A 20,046-nucleotide genomic window follows, 5' to 3' on the forward strand; every position below is an offset into this window, starting at 1 on the left:
ATTAAATTTAAAAAAACAACAAAAAATTAGATGTATCCTCTGTTCCCAGCCAACCGCCAAAATATTCAGAACAATCTTAGGGTGGCTTTCTTTTCTAGTAGAAATAATACTGATATGCATCCCAAACCTGTGGGTTGAACTATACTGTATGTAATGTGTGCTTTTTTTCTTAGTGAAAGTTCAAACTTCAGATATAATGAAACAAATTTAACTTAAAGAAGGAGAAAGGTAAAGTATTAGAAATTCAGTCAAAAAGAAAAAAAAAAAAAAAAACTAAGAATCAGGATATCAGTTATTGTGCTCTGGAGACATGCTGGGTGAGCTTTGTGCCTCTGCACATTAAGTTACAGTCAAATTAATTTCAACTTTGGAGATCACTGGGTTTCAGTTGAACCACGTACAGAGGTTCTCATGTACTTTTGTTAATGGTCTTGAATGAAACAATTGAATTAAAGTTTTATGAAAATCATGAGCTGTTGTGTAATTGTCTTTTATTTTTGAAAGTCTGCTTTATTTAAGACTGAATACAACTTGAAAGCATCAACTAGCTGTGGAATGTATCATGCAGACCAGTGTTCAGTCAAGCACAGGAAATGACCAACAGTTGTTACAAACAGACCAATGTGCATATGCGTTGTTTAGTGCTCCACAGCTAAATCTTAACTAGGGCTTCTCAGCAGATGACAACATGTACAAATTCACCAAAGATAAATTCAGAGCTTTTAGTCCAGTGCCACCCCTCTAAGATGAGCACCAGCTCTCTCCAGGAGTGCAGTATTTGTGTTGCAGAGAACAGCGAAATGCATCATCCAGTCCATTTATTTAAGGCTGATTCTTTGTTTACGTCCTCAGAGGCAGCTTAGTCTTCATGAAGGACACAATGTCATTAAGTCTAAAGAGGCTTTTGTGCCTATGGACATTATCCCGAAAATGTACAGAAAGCTGCCTGCTAGACAAAATGAAGTTTCCAATTTATATGAAATAAAGGCAGAAATGCTCTCCTTTCCCTCTCTTCCATTAAGGTTACATCATGTACAATATATTCCATAATTTCCAAGGCAAGGGTTGGGTGCTCAAATTAAATTCTTAGTCTGTTAATTTAAAATGTGCTATATCGACTTCAGCTGATCCTTTGACGGGGCTCACTTTTGGTTCTGAACCCATTTAATCACTAGAGGGCTCACTTAAGTAAATAAACCAAGGGAAGACTGTGCTAATGTCGATGTGGGTGCACCAGGGTGCTAGTTCCTACATCCCAACACACTGAGGACACAAAGTATTGGTTATAAACGTTCAATGCAAGTTAGTGTTAGTTAGTTAGTGTCTTGCATTTTAAGGAATACAATTGTTACAACTGTTGTACAATGAAAAATTCATATTTATTGACTCAATAATTGACTTAATCTGATTCTAAACCTTGGTGCTCCCCAGATATATAGTAAGCTCAGAGCGGTGAATCACCTTCTTTTTAGTCTGTGATTGAGAGCCTTGGGCTTCAGACCAGCGTGTCCACCACTCCCTCAGCTCGGTGGGTCCTGTGGGCCGTCGCTCCTTTATCTGACTTGGAGGAACTAGAGCATAAGGAGGGTTTAAGTCTTCTCTGGGCAGGAACTTCCTGTTAATATTTACATCCCCATCTGGATCAGATTGTCGCTTTAGGTCCTTGGTTGAAACAGCTGAAATCCCAGTGGCCGTTGTTGCATTTGCACCAACCTTTGAAACCATCTCTGACTCCTTTTGAGCAACGTTTTGAGTGGCAAAGAAATCAAGTCCCTGCATTTTGTGCCTGTACTCCTCCAGTTTGTGCTTGCACTCAATGGCCTTCGCCCTCATCTCAAGGAACTGATGCTGCAAATCCGTCTCGTAACCTTCTTCTGCCTTTAATTCGTTCTCCCAAAACTTGATCTGCTCCATCTCCTCTTCAGCCATTCTCTCCTTGGCTTCCTCCTCATCTTTTTTGGCCCTCTGTTTTTCCTCAAGCTCAAAAATCTGTTTGTCTACGCGTGCTATTTGGACTTGTAAATCTTGCAAACAACTGAGCTGACATATAATGGTTTCTCTTAGACAGTTTTTCTCATCTTCATTTGCAGCACAGCTCGAGCTGAACAGGCCATCAGATTTTGCCTGTTGAGTTTTCCTGGAGTGTTTGCTTTCTTTGCCCTTCGTCTGACTTCCCATGCAGCAGGATGTTTGACTATCCAAGTTTGACTTTAAACTTTTCTGTCCTCTGACTTTGCTCCTGCTAGTTCGACCTGAGTAATCTTTGTCAACAGCGAGAGAAAAATCCAAAGAGGTGCAATTCCTTTTATCAGTCCTCTTACTGCTTTCCTTATCACAGGCAGTACTATAGACCTTGCCTTTACCCAGACTCTCCAGCCATTCCAAGGCCTCTTCCATGAGTGTCAGAGACTTTCTTTTAGGCCTTTTCAGGTCCTCTTTTTGCTGCTCAGTCTCTTGTCTAGAACCGGACAACGGTGGCAGGCTTTGACGATGCAAACTTAGTGAACCGCTGCCCCGCCGCATTCTGGTGCCTGGGTCTTTTCTTCTCAATGGCGGGCAGGGCTGGTATCTACCAACCTTTGTCCTACTCATTTCGTCCCACACTGAGGGTCCGTTGTGGAGCAGTGTGAGTTGGACCTCTCTGGCCTGCTCACCGTACTTCTCAAGTGTCTCCAGAAGGCGTTCGTTGGGCGTCATGCACCGCTCAAAGTCTTTGAATTTCTCTCGTAGTGTGTAGCGTCCAGATTGACCTAAAGAGAAAGATGGCAATGGGGTTGTCAGGTTAACATGTCAGAGTACAAATCTTATTACAGTGTAGAGACATACATACCCAGGGCTTGGGCCAAAGCTATGACCACTTCTTGGCATGTTGTTTCCTCTGTAACTCCACAGACCACGCGTGGGATACCGTCCACAGACACCTTCACTTCCATTGTACCCAATCTGCGATTTGAAAAGGACAGTCAAGTTTAGTCAGTGTCTGGCACATTGTGCAAGGCTCACTTCTCTGTTAAAGGAAGTGGTGGAGACATTCACTGTTATCTGTCTGCCCATCATGTTGTCGCTCAAGCTCGAGGGCAGTTTAAAGCATTTTAATAGGATGTCTACAGTGACCTTTATCCCTATAATACCAAAAATAAATGAACAGAAAACAAGCTTTAAAGAATTAAAATAAATATTCATTCTAAAATATTAGAAGGACCTACCTTTTTGTCCTGCTTGTAGTTAAGATGGTCAAACCTCTCTGCTCTGGGGGAATGTTCTGTTTGGGAGGAACAGTTGAGCAATTAAGACCAATTAAAATTCCCGAAGGCAACTACCACTGTTTATGATCCCACCCATCTTGCATAGTTTCCATTTTCCCTGAAAAAACACAGCAAGATTTAATTTCCCGGCTCATATGACAGAAAAAACAGCAACAGGACACATTTTATCGGGCACTGTCGGTATTGAGATGGTATTAGGAACATGAACAGGGGTCTAAGTTATCAATCAGTGCTTAAGGAGACTTTGAAGTTGGAATGAAGAGGCCTTTAGGTACATATGTGTATTTCCATTACTCAAACCAAATGTATTAGTGTGTAAGTATTTTCTATATTCATCAACAGCCAACTTTCTCAACAGCGACTGCTGAGGCCCAAGTGGCACTTCCGGAGTAATGCTAAATGCTATAACATAGTGTAATGGTGTGTGAAGCAAAGTTCCAGTATTGTGTTATTCCAACAAATTTTACCACGTTTTTCTTTTTTTTTTTGGCAGTCCATGTTTCACCCTAAACTACAGTTTAAGTCATTTAAGAAAAAAGCATCAGTATCACATTATAATGTGAAAGGCTTATTGTTATAACAAGAAGTTTTTCACGTTATAACAAGATATTTTAATATTATTACAACATTCAGACAATAAACTTTTCTTGTTATCATGTGAAATCATTATTGTATTCTATAACTTGATATTATAACAATATAAGTTATCACGTTATAATGTGAAAAGTTTCACATTTAGACCAGATAAATGAAACCAGAAAAGTGACAAAGACAACAAACTTTCATGTTCGAATATGAAAAAAAGAAAAGAAAGAAAAGTCCTAGACTAACTACAAAACAAAGGTAGTGCCATTTGTGGAGTAAAATCAGTGTTATGAAACTTGCTGTGTGTGAAAACAAAGGTCCTGTATATACATGTGTGCACCAGCGATTATGTGGTTTTTCTGGTTTTAGATTTGGGTGTTCCTCTTTATCTTTCTAACAGGAAGAGTGATTACAATCCAAACAGAACATGTAAACATGCTGAACTTGTAAACTGCACCAGTGAGCCATTACATTAAAGCACATACTCATTCCTCACTGAGTCTGCACTGTTACATATTCTCAACCTCCATTCATTAAAAGCAGGTCTATTACTTTTCAAAAGTTCAGATTTTACCTAAAGCTAATATACTTCTTTTGGAGATTTATAAAATAAATCTGTATTGTGTAAAATATGTTGCATGTAATAAACTCAGTTCAGACAACACAGTTGCTATAACGCTGCAGTGACATTCACTTGTCAGTGTGGCTGTTGGAGGAACCAAGGTTTCACATTTCTTCCTACATGCACTTGGAGGATTCGTCACCAGTGAACTTGACACCAGTGATATTCAATACCAAACAAAACAATGTTATATGACACTAACTTGAACTATTCATATCTATTAATACATTAGAAATATATAATTGGAGGTTGCTTTTTTGGGTTTGTTTCATTCTGGTGTTCACAGCTTTGGTGTTCATTGCGCTCATGTTTTGCAGCTTCTCACAGATTATCATACTGAATGATATATGAAATGAATTAGAAAAGTTAAAGCCATAGCAAACGTCCGTATGGACAAACACAACTCTCAGACTAGAAGCCAGACATGGGAACACCTGTTGTAACTTAGTAATGTCTGACAGTCCGGGTGATGATGATAGGAGTAATATGAGACAGGGGAAACTTGGACTCTGTGCTCCCTCTTGCCCATGTAAACCACATGTCCAACTACTGATAATCTCTTAGGTTCATGGTGAGGAACAGTGAGATCTTTGTACACCAGGAAGAGCCAATCTTCAAAGAACTGTTCATTCATGCCAGCCTGTGCATTTGTTGCCACTTGCCTTTAACAGTTTACCCTTCAAGTTCACATTTATGTGGCAACTTGGCAAAAATCTGAAATGTTGCATAAAGAATTCATACAAAAACGTTCAACCTCAGCTTGTAGTTATTGTGGTCAGATCATTTGAGATGAGCAACTGAAGATTAAAACCAAAATTTGTTGAGAAGAAATTCATTCAATTTCTTTAATTAATAAATTGTTTTTAAATATTCTGTCGAAACAGCAATATGGCATGAGGAAATTAAACCAATCCATGTCTTGTGTTCAAGAGGATTCATGTGTCAATTCAATTTAATTCCAATTATGAGTAAAACATAAACTGAAGTTTAACTTGGAATTGTAAAGGTGTCTTTTTGAAAAGGATTAACTGAAATTGATTATTATTTACAAAATGTCCAGTTTCACCAGTAGCTTTCCAAAAGTTAAAACTTTTGTCTGAAATTTTTATTTGTCAGTCTTTGGCTGATTTGTCTGACTGCCCATTTCTAACCTGATCTCTTTAACTTGTACCAGAAGAGGAACTTTGACATTTAGGATCGCATTCCCTAAAAATAGATGGCTTGTTAAGTGTCTTCAAGCTGCACAGTGTCTTAGGATGAACGGATAAGCAGACGTGTGTTACACAAGTGAATGGCAAAGTCTGTGCAATGATGAGGAGGATTTGTCCTCAGTAACAACCAATAAAACATAGCCATTATTTAAAGGGTAATTCACGACAAAATTACAAAAGATATGCAGATAGTTAAGGTCTTATTTGTCTTGGTTTTGAAATATCTCTAGGCTTTTTGCCCCTACCCTGATAAAATGGAAGTGCGTGTGTGGAATTTTGTTTGTGGTGCTCAAAGCAGTAAAAATTACATTTAAAAACCTTTTAAACCAGCAGTATTGAAGTACTGAAGTGTCTTGAGACAATGACATATCGCAGCCGCCTAACCTGGCAGGAGATACCTCCTGCCCCTTACGTGAAGCAGATGGCATAAATCACTTTCTTCCATCGCCCTTCCATTGTCTCAGATTAGAGTCTTGTGGTTCAGACATTTGCGACTTCATAGGGTTTTCAAGAGCCCCCCCCCACTGTTTTATTTCGTCGACTGGCCCATGACACCTCAGATGGTCTCGACAGTGGAACCAGCATCCTGGAACCACTCAGTCCCTCAGGTCTACTCACCACTTAGTTCTGCCCTCCCTCTCCTCTGCCCGCCTTGTTCTGCCATTCTTCTTAGTCATCTGGTCTCTGTCCGCTTGGTGATGTCCCTGACCAATTTCTTGCAGACTGGCCCTCTGACCCTGTGGTTTATCAATGATCTCAGAGTGACTGCCCTGGCAAGCCCCTGCAACCAACTTCCACCGGGAGGTTCCAGGCTCCCAATCCTCTCTGTTGGCTTCCTCTCTCGTGCTCATGCGCCTTCTCAATCCTTTCCTCCCAGGGTACTGTTAGCTTCAAGAGAGCCAGGTTTGGCAGTTCTTGACCAGAGTACGTCAGGACAGTAATTCTTCTGTTAAATTGAGTTGCCTTCCAAGGTAAACTTTCCCAGTCATTCACTGTAGCAAGGATCCCTGTACCCCCAGCCTTTCTGCCTTCTCCCCTGGACAGAAGAATCTTTTGAGTCCTCACCTGATCGTGCCGCCATTTGAATCTCCCATCTGTCAGACTTGTTCGGCATGATGTCAGTATGTGTTCCAGGTTTGCTGGTCTCCCACACAGGAAAAGCAGAAATTCTGAGCTAACTTGTACCTTTCGAGGTCTGTTGGTTTTGCTAGGACCTTGTTCACACACACTGGTAGCCTCAAGCCTTATACTTCCTTGGAAGGCCATTCCTCTCCAGAGCTCTTACCCACATCTCTGCTTAGTTGAGCATCTCATTCATACTTGCCTTGAATAGATATTCCCAAAAAACTGAGTACAGGCCTCTAGAAAAAGAGAGGTTGCTTTTCAGAATCAGAATCAGAATCAGAAATACTTTATTGATCCCTGTGGTTTGTTAAGTAGTAAATATCTAATGTGATTCATTCCTTTATGCAGCAAATTTGCTCTCACCAGTTACATGAAGATTGATACTACTTATGTGTGGCAAAGTTGGCTGGTTGACCACTTTGGTCTAGACTGAAATGTCTCAATAATAATTAGATGAATTGTCACTGTGAGTATGTTAACATGCTGACGTTAGCATTTAGTTCAAAGCACCAATCAGAACAGCTTCACTGAGCCGCAAGCGTGATGGGAACTTGATAGCAAAAAAGTCACTAACGTTGTTCTGTGAAGGTTAACAGAATTAGATCTACTGTGTAGAATTTCTTTAAATATTTCTCTCTGATCTTTGCCGTAAAAATGCCCATAAATTAAAAGACAAAAACAAGCCTTCGTTGTCCTAACCAAGACATATGTGAAACGGCTCAACATTATTTTAAAGGGCCTATTCCACCTGATCTGATCTAATCAAATTACTAAGGTCAGGTGCGAGGATCCCATTTTCCAGGTCCAATTTTCAGGATTGTCATGTTTTCAAATTAAGCACCATGGGAAAAGTCGTGTTGCATATGCACTGTGCACTGCACATGTGCACCCCTCTAAACACCCACCTACCATGTGCATAGAGACTTGAGCAGATATCTGGGATGTTATATAATATGAGCCCCCCCCCCACACACACACACATACTCATCTCTTTTGTCTACACGCTGTGCCTGTCAAGGGGTCCTGCATGCACACATAGACCACTTAAAATAGACTTGGACACATATGAGTTGCCCCGTTACGTTGAGGCGTGTTCCGTGTGGGCATAGAAGGTTCTGGTTACACTTGAGGCAGAGGGAGCTTAATATTGCACCGACCAAGCTCAGGGCTCCACACTTCCCTTCTACAGTGGGCCAGTGGCTGACCACCCTTTAACAGTCCTCAGGGAGCGTTTTACTGGAAGAGCATCACCATGCCTAAAGTCTTAGTGCCAGGTGAGTATGAGCAGAATGACTCTGGTCACCTACAGAAAGAGGGTTTGAATAGCATTTTCAAAAAGTTATTTTACATTGACACGTCACTACAAAAATTAACTGAGGAAAGCCTTCACCAAAAGTGTTTTCAGTTTCTTTTTTTCCCCCAGAACTTGTAATGTATGTCTGTATATTATAGAGGTCATATCCCTCACTGCGTGAAATATCAACAACTGTTAAGGTACTAAATTCCCATATGTTTGCCAGTGCTACATCATCATTCTAATGGATGGTACTGACAGCTTTAATGACAGGTTCATTGGGGTTAAAATGCATATAGTTCCAATATGAAGTTTATACTGACTAATATATAGTCATCACAAAGTCTCTTTCTTAGATTTGGACACTTAAATAACATAATAAAATTTAATCTGTGTTTGCACCAAATAGCTGACAAGTTTGAATGTTCCTATTTTAGCTCAATCAGCAGATTCCAACATCAAAATACCTTTCTTCACGTCAGTTGCATTCATATCATAAAACAAACTGGCAGTGCAGAATCTAGTGAGCAATTGCGTATCTGCTGCGAAAAAGGAGAGTGATGTTTGATGGATGTGACTTGTCAGCAGATTCTCCTTCATCAAGTGTGACAGAAGGTTGGGCCATGCAGCAACCTTTGCTCAATTCATACTTGCTGTTTCGCTACTACTGTTCTAAATGCTGTTGTAATGGTTGCTAATTATAGGCTTACCGCCACCAAGCACTGGGCAACTGGCAAGTATGAAGTCGCATTATGCAAGAGGTAAAAAATAGAAATGCAATGGTCTGAACAGCTGCCGGCTGAAGAGCTTGATTTCACATCTTAATAGAGTTAGGTGGTTGTAATGATTTAGCAGGTAATGTCAGAGAGTGTTTACACTTGTTGTGATATTCTGATGTGACTGCAGAGATTTCACACCAATGTTGTCATGCGGTCCATGCAGGGAGGTTTTACGATCTGCTGGAGCAGGTGTGGAGAGCTGACAACAAATGCATTAATGATCAAACTGATCAAATTCAGATCAGTCTTATATAAAAGGGCCAGTTTACTGAAACCCCCCCAAAAAACAGATTGTCTAGTGGGATTTAGCCATGCAGAGTGTTTTTGGTTTTATTTACAGAGATTTTGAGATACAATGGAGGTTAATTTAATTTGTGCTGAAATATTCAAAACTTTACCCTGAAAAACTCAACTGTGTCAGGAAACGTGTGCAGGACATGGCACATAATCCACAGAACTAACAATTTCATTTCATGTCATTAAGAGTATTTTCTATTAAAGGAATGCTCCCAAAAACAAGCAAAGTCTGTGGACAGTTTTCTTTTTGTGTAGCTCACTTGCTTCCTTTTAATTACTGCTTTGAGACATAACCACACTTGTTTTGCTTCCCTCTAACCTGGACCGTCTCACCCTAAATGGGACTTTTTGCTTACCGAGCAGAGGGAGGAAGTAAGTATGGCGCTAAGAAACTATCCAAGAAGTTGGGGGTAGATGTGAAGCATATCAAATGCATGGATGTGACTCATGTCACTCAGTGACTGATGTGTCACATCACCAAATACTTTTTCATGCATTTAAATGCAATGCAATTACAAACGTAATATGGATCTTAGTAAATGAAGATCTATTCCACTGAAAATGGAAAGTAGGCTAATGGGATATAGTGGAAATGGACACCATTTATTAATGTATTGTTCACATTCAGTATCAGTTATCTGCTTCATTATATTGGTTTGGATCAGATGCTTCACAAACAGCATTATTAGTTTAAAACTGAACTGAAAGTGATTATTTACATTAATGAATGACTTTTCCCAGGTAGCTCACCGACTCCTCCACCATGGGAATGCTTATCAATATGCAAAGCAGCACACAAACAAGACTTCACTGACCTTCAGACTTGTTTGAACCATCAAAGGAATGCCAGGGATACACAGGAAATGCATCTTTACACGCATGGAGATGGTAGCGGTGCTGTAATGGAATCACATCAACTGAGTATCCTCCATATTTGATTCAAAACTAGGAAGCACTGAGACCACAAACTTATCTCTGCACGTATCCTGAAGATGCACTTACCAATTCTTTGTCCAGCTGCTGTGTCCGAATATATTTCAAGAGTAACTGTTAAATCAGTTTAACAGTCACATGTCCTCTCCATTATTCATCCCCTTTATCTTAATCCAACTTATCCATTTACCATAAACTGTATTTACTGGTCTAATGTCTCATTTCATTGCTCATATCCTCAGCATCTTCTATTGCATGTATTTCTAATCTATATTCTATATTGTTAATAACTGATGAATGTTATAGTTAGTGGTGGAAAGTTTGCTATACTTGAGTACAGTTTTGAGGTATTTCTTTAATTGAGTATTTCTATTTTATGCTACTCTATACTTAATAAATTTTGGAAGCCAATATTGTACATTTTACTCCACTACATTTATTTGGACAGTTTTAGTTACGTGCTACTCTGCAGTCGGATTATTAGTAAAAAATATAATCAACCAGTAAATGCTTATGTATTTTTATGGATCATGCTGGTATGTGGCAGTACATAAAGTAAATAATATAAGCCCCACCTTTACCAGCTGCAACATTAGTGGTACTTACATATTAATGAATTTTACCTGTAGCACAGTTTTACACTGTGGTATTGCTACTTTTACTTCAGTAAAAGATACTTAAAAGTACTTCCTCCACCACTAATTATAATGCAGGTACATTTCATAAAGTGTTATATATTCATAACTACGTTAATTATATGATGCATTTGATTTGCATATATTGTAAAACAGTTAAGGGTTGTATGTCATCCTCATGTATAACACCTACCTACCTAACCAATGCTTTTCTAACACTCTCTTTTTTGGGTTTTGTTCCGGGTGGTGCTACTTTCTTGCTGGGCATAATCAGGTCAAGAGAGTAAGTATGGAGAGTGAGAAGTAGAACCCCAAACCGCTTCAGTCGGTTTATGTGCCGTAGCAGAGTTGGTGTCTTAGAGCTGAAAGCCTTGACTTTTGGCTAGTGAGTGCATGTAACAAGTAGAGTTTGATTTAGAGAGTAGTTATCTCTGGAGTAGGCATCATGTAATGCCACTCATGCTGTGTATTGTCACTGTGTTTCTTATGAAACTTGAACGTCTGTTGATGTACTGTTGTTTGTAGCTTGGTTCATAACTCCAGTCATTTTAGACCTTGACCCTCTTTTCCTTTCATTTCTTTTCAACATATTGAATAATTCTGACCAAAATCATTTCCCTTACTTTACTTCCCAATAGAGGTTTTAGAAAATGCAAAATAAACAGTGAAGATGATAAGAAAACTGGGTCTGGAGTTAAAAACCTACATTAAAAAAGGCTTTAATGTCCTGTATCCATATGAGTAGACAAATGTGTGTGCCCGTGCTTTATCACGTTAGTTCCTCTATATGCATGGGACGTTGTGTTTGCAGCCCAAACTGGAGGTCAGAGTTGCAGACTTGTAGTGATTGAGTCAATCTTTGGTTTGGTCGTATACAACGCATGTGCTGGAGTCTGTACACCTCAGGTTAGGTAAGGTATGTGCCTTTTTATGTCATGTTGATGTAGGATGTCATGTGCACAATTCATCATATTGGTGCAGTGTAGATTAGCAGCCAAGTGGTTCTGTTTGTGTCTGGCCTCATAGCCATAGCCTGATCAGTTTAGTGCTGCATGGTGTGATGGGCGCAGAATGTATTTCTGTTATTAACAGAACATACCTCTGCTGTGGCTGACAGAGACCGATGACAAGATGCGGGCCTTCGCGGAGAAAGTCTTTGCGTCTGAGACCAAAGATGAGAACATCCGCGATGAGATCTCTATGTTTGATGTGGCTGAGGACTGCCCCATCCTTCACCATGAGCTGGCCCACCATCTGCACACTGAGGATGATGCTGTGAAACGGTGAGACAGTAGGTTGTTGCTTGTAGTGCAACAAAATCATGTCATTACATGCTAAGAAAATAAGACCTTTCAATCTAAGGACTGGTAAGTTCCCTCAAAGAACAGTGCAAAATCTTCCCTATGTAGCTGATATTATTTCTTGAGGGTAATGTGGTTGGGTTTCACGACAAACATTTCCGAAATGTTGACTGTGGATGAAGCCAACTACTATACCTTACCTGTCTTCATCCACAGCAAGAGGCACCAGCGCTTCCGCACCATGGCCGTGCCTGTGGCTGGTAGCCAGGCAACTGTTGCCCCTGTAGTGGCAGTGGAGGTGGACACGCCCACCTACCTGGAAGTGCCTGACTTCCAGAGAGTGGCCATCATTGGAGACTACGCCTCCGGGGTACTGTTCACTTTATTTGAATGTCTGTCCTGATATTTTTAGTAAATATCACCCAATTTTTTGACTTGGATAAATCATTATAGTAACCAGCATCAAACTAGTTGTAGTCGACTGAGGATGTGGCTGGAAAAAGTCTATTGGTTATTCTGTGTTATTGTTCATATTGGTGGTTAAGGATGATCATTGACTGGTAGAAATACAGTGTACAACACTGTAAAACACTTAAGATCCCTTCATTTTTGTTTCAAAAAGTAAACTTTTACTATTTGTGAAAGTAACTAAGTCACTATATAACATGCATAAACTGACAAAGTTTCAATCATGTATCTTTTCTTTAAACTTAAAAGAGGAAGACTTTATGGAGAGCTAATATGCTAGTCATTTTCTTCAGAAACTTAATTTGGTTGGTATGGTCACGACAACATTCATTAAATTATCATTTCAAATTACAATACTTTACAAGACATTTAAAGGTGGGGTATGCGCTTCTGGAGAAATCGAATACCATGACAAATAGCATGATATGATGTGAACAACGACATAGCAAGTAATGTAACTAAGGTTAGCTATGTTATGCGGTTGCAAACTGTTGCTAAAGCTGCTGCACAGCTTACAGCTAGCGTTACATGCAGCAGAAAGGACAAGATGGTTTCCCAGGGCCAGCACACCGGCTCCACACAGTGATACTCACTACTCTCCTGCTACTATAACTAACATCACAACAGCATATCTTGGCAAATTAGAAAGTAATCTGAATGTCCGTGGGAAAGTCATTTAATATGACCTGACACACAAATCCTGGCTGGAATGGCTGGAATAACTTGTGTTATGTGGCTCTGCCGATTAACTACCAGCAGCAGGAGTTAGCTTAGCTTAGCTTAGCACAAAGTTTGAAAAGAGGAGTCAGCTAGCCCAGCTCTGTCAAAAGGTATCAAAACCTGCCAAAAAAAAGAGAGTATTTCTAAAAATGTCAACCTAGCCCCTTAAAATTAAATAAAGAATAAATCTGATGTATTATAAAATACAGGAGGTGTTTTGCTTGGAGTTTCACTGGCTATATGTGTCTGTGGATCTCCCACTAAACGAGGCCCATGAATGGAGCTCATCTGAGAGCAGGCCGAGGTTTAAGTTTCATGACCGTGGGTTTGACATTTACAGGGAGAGAAGCACTTTGGAGGAGCTGACTGTTGTTCCTGCTTTACCCTTTTCAAAACCTTACATTTGTTAAGATAAATTGTAGGTATACTGACTACATGAGAAAGCATATGATTGCCCATGTAAAGCAGTATATCAGAAAAATCACCCAGCAAAATGAGGACTATATTTTAAACAGAAAACTGTCGACTCTAGCTGTTTACAGCATAGTACTGCAAATTTGTATTAAAGCTTTTGCATGAATAGAGAGCTGTTGATTCATCTTGTTTTTGAAAGTAACGCCTCAAATTTGAACTTAGCCACATATAATTGTAAGGCTACAATTTCTTTAGTATTTCTGCAGGTTAATTGTAAAATCACTTCTCTTACATCTGCTGTTCAGGTGACCATGGATGATTTTGAGCTGTCCTGTAAGGGTATGTACCGTGCCTTGACCATCAGGGAGAAGTACATGAAGCTGGCGTACCAGCGCTTTCCACGTACGGCCTCTCAGTACCTGCGTGAAATCGAGGGAGAGACCTTCAAACCTGAAGATCATATGCAGCCAGGTGAGGAGAAAAGAAGATGGGTCAGTCAGGTGATCGATCTGGGTTTCCACTTATGCAAGATGTTTTCTGTATCACTGGGTATCCAAAATGCTTACTTTGAATTCTTTCATACATCCATCAGTCTTCACATCTCCTCCAAAGAACGGAGAAGACCCCTTTGATTCCAAGGACCTGCCAAAGAATCTGGGATATGTTGCTCGTATGAAGGATGGTGTCATCTATGTGTACAACGACGCTGCAGCTGCTGACAAACATCAGCCCAAGGACATGCCCTGCCCTGACTACGACACCTTCATTGACGACATGAACTTCCTCATTGCTCTCATTGCACAGGGCCCAACGTAAGTCCGTCCTTTAAAATGAGCTGATTACGCTGTTAATTTTTAGAATTGCAATGTCTCAGTTATGATTTTTGTACAACACAATCATGTCAGGAATTTACCACTTTCAACTGATGACCCCCAGGGTTAACTGATTGTTAAGTGTGTGTGGTCCTTGCGATTCACACAGGAACCCTAGACAGGTCCACATCAAAATAACAAGACAAATCTATATTTTTCAGTTTTTTTTATGTAACCGTAACATGTTTTATAGATACAGAAACATACGCGAAATGTCTGTCTGCATGTGTATCACCTCACTGTGCAGCTATTTTGTGAAGATGCTTCTCTTGTTTTGCAGCAAGACTTACTCTCACCGCCGTCTGAAGTTCCTCATGTCCAAGTTCAATGTGCATGAGATGCTGAATGAGATGGAGGAGATGAAGGAGCTGAAGCTGAACCCCCACAGGGACTTCTACAATTGCAGGAAGGTAGCCATGAACAGCATCTCGCACAGACTTCTGATTTTGCTTTAAAATAACACTTAATCAACCTTAAACATGTACCTCTTTCTGTTTTAACTTGTAGGGATATAACAAAAATGCATATGGGCATTGGGCATGTTCATTGAGAAAAAAATTTAAATGGTACTTACTGTCATATTCCTCACTTGCAGCTGCCATGTATCTTGTGTGTGTCTTTAGTTCCCTCTTGTGACCAAGCAGAGTTATTACAACACAAAAACCTCTCTATCGTCTCTCTGCCATTCCAGGTGGACACCCACATCCACGCTGCCGCCTGCATGAACCAGAAGCACCTGCTGCGCTTCATCAAGAAGTCTTACCGCGTGGACGCTGAGCGCGTTGTGCACAAGATTCAAGGGAGAGAGGTCACCATGAAGGAGCTCTTCGAGTCCCTTCACCTGCACCCTTATGACCTCACTGTGGACTCCCTGGATGTGCATGCAGTACGTTCCTCACTTGCTGGATGTGAACATAGAGAATAATAAATGCATAGCTACAACTAGAATTACCATGTAAAGAAAACATGATTTCCTTATTGGTGGTTTTCTCACTGTATTAGAAAACAGTGCATATAGTGCACATAGTATTGATACAGGACACCGTACAGTACATTACAAGTACATCTAATGGGTGAGTTTCAGATGTGAAAGAGTAGCTAAGGACAACGGCAAATGTTTTATATTAAAAATCACAGTTTTTGTTGTAATTTGTCAAAATGATTTTGAGGGATTGAAGGATTTTAACATATATGTAGGCAACAAAATTACTATATTGCATAAAATCGACTACTTAGAGAAAGGTCGCAAATGTATTTTTCAAAAACTATGAGCTATTATAACATCCTATTGTCCCATGCCCTCAGTGAACCATTCTTGATCTGAACTTCTTTTCTTGTCTCTTTGTTGTTTCTCTGTAGGGCAGACAAACCTTCCAGCGTTTTGATAAGTTCAACGCCAAGTACAACCCTGTGGGAGCCAGTGAGCTGCGTGACCTGTACATGAAGACAGAGAATCACATCAATGGAGAATACTTTGCCACCATCATCAAGGTCACCTATATAAAAAGAACAGATACGAAACATCACAGAAAAACAATTCTAGAAAAATGAGTTTGGATAATGAAATAACATCCGGAAAGGAGATGTTAAATTGCTTTCTGCCAAATAGATAATCTATTATGCACACACACACACTTTATGTGAACTGAACCTGAATCAATGTTTGTGTAAACCAGGAAGTAGCCACTGACCTGGAGGAAGCCAAGTACCAGTATGCTGAGCCTCGTCTGTCCATCTACGGCTGCAATCCCAACGAGTGGACCAAGCTCGCCGGCTGGTTTGTCAAGCACAGAGTCTACTCCCCAAACCTCAAATGGATGATTCAAGTACCCAGGATCTAGTACGTTTTCAATCTCTATTTTTTTTTTTTTTCATGTTGGACCCAACTGTGATACAGACAAAAAGGTTTAATAGATGGCTAGAATTCGTGTTTAAATTAATTTATTGTGCCCCCCCCCACCCCCTTTCTATCTTAGTGACATCTTCAGAGGCAGGAACTTTGTGCCCCACTTTGGCAAGATGTTGGAAAATATTTTCCTTCCCGTGTTCCAGGCCACCATTGACCCACAGTCCGACCCAGAACTCAGCATCTTCCTCAAGCATGTGAGTCAGAAACAGTCACAAAAATCTGTCATAGATAACAGGGATGATCACAACAGCTCAGACACAACAAGACACCAGATCTTATCTTGGTCAATGGACAGATTGGCTTGCCACGAATTAGGGACTGTATGAAAATTACTGGGGTGGGGAAGGGTGCTGAATCTTATATTTTAATTTTTTTTTTTAAAGCAAGGCCTTCTCCAGCATGATTAGTATTTTATTTTGAACATTCCCTTCGATTAGAAAAACTACAATACCCTCCTAAAATGTCTAAAAATAATAAATTTAATGATAACATAATGATGAAATTACTGCAACTCTCTATTTTTGAATAAAGAGCTGCAAAATTAACAGCCATTAAAGCCACCATATGAATGAACAGCTGACATGCCTTGTCTGACCCCACCTTCTCCCCTAATAATTTTTGTACGGTCCGTTAAGGATCCCATTATGGGATAAGTGCCCTGAGAGCCCTCTGTTCTGTGTATAATTAACCTTTTGCCTCCTGGCGTGTAGGTGACAGGTTTCGACAGTGTGGACGATGAGTCCAAGCACAGTGGTCACATGTTCTCCACCAAGAGCCCCAAACCAGAGGAGTGGGACATCGTCAAAAACCCCTCCTACACCTACTACATCTACTACATGTATGCCAACATCGCTGTGCTCAACCAGCTCCGCAGGTCAGTAACGCTCAGTGAGTGCGTCATGACAGTAACAGTTCCTCTAAGAATATGTGTCCTTTCCATACTATAACACTCATTTATCTTCTGCTCTCCAGACAGAGGGGGATGAACACATTCACGTTCAGGCCTCACTGCGGTGAGGCCGGTGCCATCACCCATCTGCTGGCTGCCTTCATGACTGCTGACAACATCTCTCACGGTCTCAACCTCAAGAAGGTCCGTACTCTTTTTACGAGATAAAATGGCAGCTTAATTAGGAGCAGTAATACATACACTGATTTGATCTAGCGCCCATTTCTAGGTGTTAGACCTGTAAAGTAACCATAAGGTTTCCATTGTCCTTAATACAATATAATATGAAAGACCTGCTTCCCTATACTAGAGACATTAAAGTCAATTAGCAAAGACGTTTTCTTCTTGACATAATCTCTTATCTGAAAGTACCAAAAGATTTTCTGTCTAGATACATTTTATTTAGGAACTATGTAATTAAAGGCCATAAGGACCACATTCTCAAAGAGTTCCCAGAGGGAAGAAAAACCCTTTTAGGGCCAGTGTTTGAAATCTGGATCTAATATGCTCTGTAAAAAATCAGGGTTGGTAATGATTGGAGTAAGAATGGATTTTACCCTGGATCTTTCTTGATCCTTAACTGTATTAATTGGTGTTGGGTTATTACAACAATCTTGCTTTTCTATGTTGGTAAGTGGATATTTTGGCTACTGTACAATTGATAGTCTAATGCCAAGTGCGGTCTCAGATTTTAGATTAATCTTGTGAGTAATCCTGCAGTTAATACATAATTTATTTCCCTGTAAGGAAATTTGCCTGCTTTATTATCAAAAATAAAAGTAAAAAAAAAAAAATTTAAAGTTCCAGGCTTTGACAAATAATGTCATACATTGACTAAACTGATCATATTTATCTATCAATCCTCCACCACCAGAGCCCTGTGCTGCAGTACCTGTACTTCCTGGCCCAGATCCCCATCGCCATGTCCCCTCTCAGCAACAACAGCCTGTTCCTGGAATATGCCAAGAACCCCCTGCTGGAGTTCCACAAGAAAGGCCTGGTGGTTTCTCTGTCCACTGACGACCCCATGCAGTTCCACTACACCAAGGTCTGAGCACACAAAGACCTTTGATCATAATGTAGACAATGGTGCATACTGTGCTGCATATAAAGAGTATTGTATTGTGAACATCTACAGATCAATGTATTATACTTTTCTTTGCAAGTCTTTGTACTCATACTGTACCGGCAAAGTCATTTACAGCACACTCAAACGGAAATAGAACACAATATACATTGAACACAGTTACCTCTGGAAAATGATGCTATCCACAGTTCAGGGTAAATGTGTATAGTGGAGCTGGTGGAGGTCCCTTTTGAGCCAGCTCAGTAACTCAGAGGAGTGTAAATCTTGGCCGTTACATCCACAGGAGCCCCTGATGGAAGAGTACGCCATTGCAGCCCAGGTGTTCAAGCTCAGTACCTGCGACATGTGTGAGATCTCCAGGAACAGCGTGCTGCAGAGCGCCATGTCTGATGAGGTAACACACCTGATGGAGAGCTTTAAATGTGGTGACTTCTTAATGAATTGCTTGTAGGATTTCTTCTTGTTTTTTATTTTTAACAGCATCTTTGGTGCAAATCAGTAATTGTAGTGGTTTTTCTGCACTTAAAAGCAACTCCTCACAGACACACTGATTCTATCCTCACACCATACAGACCGATCTTAAATCGAAGCGATAACACATCATGTTCCACTTTTTTTTTATACTTGCACCAAAACATGCTTGTGGTTGTCCTCTGTGCTCCAGGAGAAGATCCACTGCCTGGGTCACGATTACCTGAAGGAGGGTCCAGAGGGCAACGACATCCGCAAAACCAACGTGGCCCAGATCCGTATGGCATATCGCTATGAGACCCTGTGCTATGAGCTCAACCTCATCAAGGAGGGCTTGAAGTCTGACTAAACACTCTAAAATCCGCTCAAAACCCATCTTTATTGTGACGTAGAAATGTTTCTACACTTGTTTTTCACAGTAACTCTTAAAAAAAGAAGGAATCTTAAAGACACTGGCCTTCTAATACACTGATGCTCTCTCATTTGGAGGAAGAACCTTTTTGATAATTGTCTTCACTGTATATCATCTGCACATCCTGTCCAATCGACTGAGAAACATCATGTATAAGAATGAAAGGAAATAAAATGTGAAATAACAAGTGTCTTTGTGTGGTAGTTGATGCATTTCATAATTTAATCAGTATTACATTGCATTCATTTTATTTACTTGACAGCAGGATCTTGTCTAGTTGTGTTGATTTTGTGACTTGGCAGTGCTACTGGCTCCTGCCTTCAGACGTTCCTCATAAGTAAAACTTGATATGCACTCTTATTCTGCACCTTATTTCTTTTGCACAGTGTACAAACGGGGATTTTTTAGATGCTTCCCTTTAGAGGTTCAGCTGCGCAGACATTTAGCTGTATCAGCAGAACAAAGACGAAGAATGTGCCTAATCACTTTATTAGTCTGAGTTGTTGCATCCCTTTTGCCATTACTTATTAACAGAGGCTGATGATATCTGCCATTTCCCGTCAAGGCACACCCCTGTTGAACATCAAAGCTAAAGTTAACACTCTATAGCTGGATTGAGTTCACATTTATCCTTGGATGAAGATCAAGTCTGAGATCCATTTGGAAGTCATTTCTAAAAGCAAAATGACACCAGGG

At 40.2% G+C, this 20,046-nt stretch overlaps 2 protein-coding genes across 2 annotated transcripts; one reads left to right on the forward strand and one right to left on the reverse strand.

The window, feature by feature from the left end:
- Positions 1-154: 154 nt before the first annotated feature.
- Positions 155-6,677, reverse strand: rassf11 (Ras association domain family member 11). The gene is made up of 4 exons (XM_035656596.1): positions 6,303-6,677; positions 3,207-3,262; positions 2,831-2,943; positions 155-2,750 (listed from the first exon to the last, which is right to left on the reverse strand). Exons 3-4 carry the CDS (start codon positions 2,931-2,933, stop codon positions 1,411-1,413), a joined length of 1,443 nt encoding a protein of 480 aa, XP_035512489.1. The 5' UTR covers positions 2,934-2,943; positions 3,207-3,262; positions 6,303-6,677; the 3' UTR covers positions 155-1,410.
- A 1,250-nt stretch (positions 6,678-7,927) lies between these two features.
- ampd1 lies at positions 7,928-19,534 on the forward strand. The gene is made up of 16 exons (XM_035656595.1): positions 7,928-8,083; positions 11,022-11,030; positions 11,865-12,030; positions 12,265-12,418; positions 13,956-14,121; positions 14,243-14,462; positions 14,803-14,932; positions 15,214-15,408; positions 15,882-16,013; positions 16,199-16,362; positions 16,499-16,625; positions 17,142-17,305; positions 17,404-17,524; positions 18,255-18,428; positions 18,751-18,861; positions 19,132-19,534. Exons 1-16 carry the CDS (start codon positions 8,062-8,064, stop codon positions 19,285-19,287), a joined length of 2,211 nt encoding a protein of 736 aa, XP_035512488.1. The 5' UTR covers positions 7,928-8,061; the 3' UTR covers positions 19,288-19,534.
- The last annotated feature ends 512 nt before the right edge of the window (positions 19,535-20,046 follow it).

The sequence above is a fragment of the Morone saxatilis genome, unplaced genomic scaffold (genome assembly GCF_004916995.1).
Source record: "Morone saxatilis isolate NCDOM2014 unplaced genomic scaffold, NCSU_SB_2.0 Contig15, whole genome shotgun sequence".
Classification (NCBI taxonomy): domain Eukaryota; kingdom Metazoa; phylum Chordata; class Actinopteri; family Moronidae; genus Morone; species Morone saxatilis.